This window comes from Silene latifolia, chromosome 8 (genome assembly GCF_048544455.1).
Source record: "Silene latifolia isolate original U9 population chromosome 8, ASM4854445v1, whole genome shotgun sequence".
Classification (NCBI taxonomy): Eukaryota; Viridiplantae; Streptophyta; class Magnoliopsida; order Caryophyllales; family Caryophyllaceae; genus Silene; species Silene latifolia.
The window spans coordinates 5,196,176-5,201,972 of NC_133533.1; the positions used below are offsets into that span (position 1 = coordinate 5,196,176).

At 37.5% G+C, this 5,797-nt stretch overlaps 1 protein-coding gene across 3 annotated transcripts; it reads right to left on the minus strand.

The window, feature by feature from the left end:
* Window positions 1–543: 543 nt before the first annotated feature.
* LOC141596122 (protein NUCLEAR FUSION DEFECTIVE 6, mitochondrial-like) lies at window positions 544–5,408 on the minus strand. 3 transcript variants are annotated; one of them, XM_074416174.1, is made up of 3 exons: window positions 5,207–5,408; window positions 3,895–4,016; window positions 544–825 (listed from the first exon to the last, which is right to left on the minus strand). In XM_074416174.1, exons 1-3 carry the CDS (start codon window positions 5,356–5,358, stop codon window positions 818–820), a joined length of 282 nt encoding a protein of 93 aa, XP_074272275.1. In that variant the 5' UTR covers window positions 5,359–5,408; the 3' UTR covers window positions 544–817. The 3 variants fall into 3 exon arrangements, with proteins under 3 accessions (XP_074272275.1, XP_074272274.1, XP_074272273.1); XM_074416173.1 differs by lacking the exon at window positions 544–825 and adding an exon at window positions 1,965–2,166; XM_074416172.1 differs by lacking the exon at window positions 544–825 and adding an exon at window positions 1,965–2,177 and having other exon boundaries at window positions 5,207–5,407.
* Between the last annotated feature and the right edge of the window lie 389 nt (window positions 5,409–5,797).

Consider the following 5,797-nt stretch of genomic DNA (forward strand, 5'->3'; position numbering starts at 1 on the left):
AATTATGAGAATACGGGTACATGTATGAGTCGTATAGAACTCCACTCAATCACTCATCACCATTCCTAGTTGTGACTGGTAAAATCGAGATTGGAATAGAAAACGATAGCGTTGTTTAAAATATCATGATAGTTAGCGATTAAGTTTTTAATGGGTTTTGTTTGTCAATAAAATCAGGTTAAAGGATTATATAATTGGTTGGTAATTAAAGTGCACTTCAGATAATGATTTCAGTCCTCAATATTAACCGATGATGTTAGTTCGGAATACTTTTTGCTATAATAATGCGGTGATGAATCTAATCAGTGGGTTGTATTAGATATGTTAAAAACGGTGAAAAAAAAAAGTCAACTTACGACATCAAAATTTCCATTCTCCTCAAACGAGCGTATCTACTAGTCCTTTCCTAACTCTGCCACTAATTACTTTTAGATATACCCAAGATTTAAGGTCCAAGAGATGGATCGTGGTAGTTACACACTTGTAGATGATTTTAGCTCATATATCGTATATAAAGGAGTTTTGCTTGCTAATTAATAATAAGTCAATTACTAATTTAGAATTATAAGTGCACCGTAAAATGATCTTAAAACGATTATTTGAGTGGTAAATTTACATCAAACGATATAATTCATTATAGCTATGACAAATTAAAGAATTTGTTCGACGACATTAATATTTAGTATTATGACACTTTCATTTTATTAACCCAACGTTCCGCAATGCCGTCATCAGCGCCACATTCATTTCTACTAGCCTCTTTATCTCTTCCGGGGTCACTGGCGTCGAGGTTGAAGAAGATACTCCGCTCTTAGCCCTAATAATCTTCAAAGACAAGATAAAACGTAAGCACAAAACTTACCACTCATTGCGAGCAAGCAAATAAAAATTCGCCCTGAATGCAATAGGGTGACTCAAACGAGTTACATCCACTCGGTCGAGTTGAATGTTCCAGAATCAGACCTAAAGTCAGACACACTCGATCGAGTCCCTACTTTACTCTCGATTGAGGTAAATTTCGCCAAAACTCATATTTTCCATAACTGAGCTCTTAATCAATCAAATTTTATTAGTCACTACTCACAAAAATGATCAAGTGCCAGCTTTTCAGGATTATAAAGGCACATACCGTCACAAGCAATACGAGCTGATAAACATAACACATTCCAATCTTTTCACACCCATCTTTCATGTCCAAAATCTTTATTTTTTTTTTTTTTTTTTTGACAGCAGTAAAGAAAGGTATGCCTAACTATTCATGGTCTTACATGCAAGGCCATGGGCAATCTTATTAAACACCCTAGGAACATAAGTAATCGATAAACAATGAAACGATGAACAAAGAGCAACAATATCCTTGAGAAGTGCCTTAACAAATCGCAATACAAAATCATCATCATTGCTATTCACCATCATTTATATGACCAATTTCATCCACATCTCAACATCAAAACGCAATACAATATTACAATCATCTTGCTTGTAACGAAACTCAATCAATCTCACCATACTTAACAAATCATCAACACATTCAATTAATACAAACACCGTACATTAACTACCCTCTCCCGTTGCCAAAAAAAAAAAAAAAAAAAAAAAAAAAAAAAAAAAAAAAAAACTACCCTCTCCCTTTTCTCACCAGGCGGTTACCGGTACTTTAACTACCCTCTCCCTTTTCTCACCACGCAGTTACCGGTTCTAAGACTGAGAGAGCCATGGTACGATTTAGGGACACCTCCCCAACCGAACTAAGAGGGGCTTGTAAGAGTTCCTACCCTTGGATCATTTCATTTTATTAGACACCCTCATTAGGTTAATTGGTTTTAGGCTCCAAACTCCAAAATCGCTGGTGTGATACCACTTTATAGCACTCTCATTTAACCAGGAGTTTTTAGTAAAACCTTACCGTTTAAATAGAGATGTTACCCTCTCGGTTTCCCAAGATAGTATATATCAAAACACAATTAAAAAACAATTTAAAGTACTTATTGCATAAGTGAGTAAATACCGTCTTACAACCTTTGAAAAGAATTCCAAAGTACAGAGGAAGTCTACCTCAAATTACTAAAAAGTCTAAACTGAATAAACTCTAAAGAACGTCGCCATTGTCCGTCCCAACCATCAGCAAAAGCACATCCAAGTCATTCACCTATCCAAGTCATTCACCTGTCACATAACTGCTCATCATTTGACAAAAAATATCAAATGGATCAGCGTCTCTCCAAAGTTTTTGTGTTTAGAAAAAGGTTTTGACACACACACAAGCACACAAGTCAACCAAATGTCGAGTAGAAATAACCAACACACATGACAACCTAACAACCTCAGAAGTGACAACATTATCAGTATTCATACAACAATCCACCGCCAACAACCACAATAAACCACGATGGAACTCCAATAACATGGCACACATGCTCGTACACAATGTGTCATGCGTGCTACAATCACACGGCATGGCATGCGTGCTACAATCACACATCATGTCTCAATCCCATCAATGTGCACATCTATTTAGCTGGCCAAAGACGAGACTCTCGGTGGCATCCGCGATCAACGGAGCCGGAATCAATTACACGTATTGCTTCCTCATATAATAACATAGTAGTCTCAATATCCATGTCACAATCATGAATCAAATCTCACTTTTCTCTCATTAGAAGATCAGAATGATAGGAAATGTGTAAATAATGCTTAACTGACTTTAGTGTTTAAACAAAGTTTAGGGAAAGATAAGCGACGAATAAGAATTAACCCACTTAACCCACGTCCAAAATAAATAAGAAAATCAACTAAACCGGATAAACCGACCGACTCAATCAAGTGGTCCCAACCCACTCGATCGAGTCCTCTATATACTCGACCGAGTTTACACACTCCAGAATCAATTCCCAATGCCTCGCCACTCGGTCGAGTAGCCTCACTGGACTGAGTTCTCATGAGCCGCTCAATCGAGTAACTAACTTTTAGACGGGGTATTACAGATGCTTTCCCAGGGATGAACTACAATACAGAACAGTTCGATTTCCATGGTCAAGGTATTATGGTTCATGTGTGGGGCATATACTCGACTAAAAATGCGTGACGGAACAAACCATTGGAGGTATATGCATTTCAGCATTTCCATGGGATTATTAGCAGGGATTGAATTAACTAAGGAAGGGGGATCACCTCCAAACCATTCATGTTTCAGAGAAGAAGATTGAACAACCTAGCTCGTGAACATTATAGAAGGATTATCAGAGCAATAATCCACCTTATAAATAGCCCTCTCCATATTATTTAGTTATTCATAACAGAGTTAATATTTGACTCGTTTTAACGGTTTTTCCAATAAACTAATATCGTTTCTTGCATTCATTCTTTTACACTTTTTCATTCAGTTTCTAGTGTTGATAATTTGATATTATTGTTGTGATTAGTGACTTAACACTAATTTCATCACCTCACAGATTTTTACAATGTCACCACTTCACACACAACTAGCACACCTAAAACGTAGCATGTTACTCGCAGAGTCACGGGGTTACCAAATTCGTGATACGACCTACTAAAATTCGTAATACGAATATGTGCTCCCCTCAAGATAAAGCATAGTTTGATATAATTATAACTAAACACCAAAATTCAAATAAGTAATTCATGCGAATAATTCAAGATTCCGTAGGCAACTAAGCGATTTCGGTAACCCAGGTTACTCCCGAGTCCTAATCTCGTATACCACTGAGCAATACATACTTGGTCGAGTTTCACCAGTTGATCATTCATCATAGAATACACTAATCAGTGTATCAGCATTTCACAAAAGCACAATCACTAAGATACATCCCTACTACGTCAATCAATCAAAAGGGAAAACAGGTAAGCGAGAAGTAGGGATTTTAGTCATTTTACCTTCAGGAGTCCAACCAATGTGGAGAGGTGAGACGGAAAGCATGGATGTAAGCAATGCAGATGCTGTTGCAGTGTGATACGGCATCAACGATTCTACACAACAGCTTAGCTCCACAGGTGACCTTTTCACACAAAACATACATATCAACAATTCATTTAGTGGTAAAGCTAAGGGCTAGCAGGGGAGCTAGCTCTACTAGAGGATGAAAATTTCGAATATAGTTAAATTATCGAACTTTTTCCGATTTTACCTATAGTATTACCCGCTCGCCCCCACTAAGTTCAAATCATGGCTCCGTCATATTAATTAAATTCACATTAATTCCTCACAATTTCTATTAAATTTATTACAGCTTAGCTCCACAGGCGACCTTTTTCACACAAAACATACATATCAACAATCAATTCAATGGTGAAGCGAAAGGGGCTAGCAGGGGAGCTAGCTCTACTAGAGGATAAAAATTTCGAATATAGTTAAAATCATCGAACTTTCCCGATTTTACTTCACACTATTACCCATTCGCCCCCACTAACTTCAAATCATGGCTCATCATATTATTCAAATTCACATTAACTCCTCACAACTTCAATTAAAATTTATTTCTATCTAGGGTTTCTTCAGTACTACTCCTTCCGTCCCGATCAATTGTTGTCCTTTGATTTTGGCACAAAGACCAAGGAGAGAGGAAGAGGCCATTTATAAGATGACAAGTGGACTAAATTGAGTGAGAAGGATCAAATTGTTCATCAAATGCAATCCTAAAATAGAAAGGACAACGATTGACTGACACCCAAAAATGGAATAGGACAACAAATGACACGGACGGAGGGAGTAGTATATTACAATAACAAAATAGAAAAACTTAGGATCGAGTGAAATTTTAACCCCAAATTTCGAACCCTAAATTGTCAAGAACTATCGCAATAAAGCCAACATTTATACTCCCTCCAATTCAAATATAACTTTCATCAAAGATAAACAAATGATTGGGACGGAGGGAGTAAGTCAATGGTCAATGATCAGTGACAGAACCAGGATTTACAGTTACGGGTTGCGAAAATTTCAGGGGGTAAACTAGTACATACATTACAATGAACGAGAAAAAGATCGAAACCCTAATTTAAAAATTTGAAAAGTTCCACTATATAGTGGAGCGACCGACCCTGCTAATCCTTCCCTAATTCCGTCACTAGTATCAATGGCGATAGTATAAAACCAAGTATTCTTGTATGTATCGAACTATACAGAACAATAATTATTGTGTGAGACGGTCTTTTACATAATCGGAATTAAAGGAATAAAATTAGGTACCTGAAAATGCGAGGAGACGAGAGAGGGTTTTGCTTCGGAAGGTTGAAAGGGTTGGATTTAGGTTTGGGTGCGGCAGCGAATTTAGGAACGGAGGTTCGGACGGCGGAGGAGGAGGTTCGGAGGAGAGATCTAGCTGCTGCGAAAGTCGCCATTTGGTGAGACGTGTGTGATCAGTGTGATGCAATGAAAAGTGAGGTTTTAGAGGGGGTTTTGGTAGACCCGGGTCAATCAGGTTGGGTTTGGGTTCGGATTATTCGAGATTGCAAGAATTTGGGTTGGATCGAGTTATTTTTTCGGGTCAATTATCATTAAGTTATTTGTGGATAATATCAGTTTGCAATAATAAACTTTTCGGTCGGGTCAATTGGACTTGGGGTCTTGAATTCGGGTGTCGGTCGGATTATTTTAGTCGGGTCAATTTTATAAGGTCTAGGCTTTGGTCAATAGTTTGTGTTTATGGGCCTTGTATTGATTTTATGATTTCAATAAGGGTTGTGAATAGAATCACCAAACGGGTCAATCAGGTTTGGTTTGGTTTGGTTTGAATTGAGCCAACTTGGATCGATTTATTTATTTTTGGATTTGTAAGAA

Coding starts and splice junctions, on each gene's coding strand:
- LOC141596122 (XM_074416174.1), bottom strand. CDS start 5,358: ATGGCGACTTTCGCAGCAGCTAGATCTCTCCTCCGAACCTCCTCCTCC. Junction 4,017..5,206: donor TCGTCTCCTCGCATTTTCAG/GTACCTAATTTT, acceptor TTGTGTGAAAAG/GTCACCTGTGGAGCTAAGCT.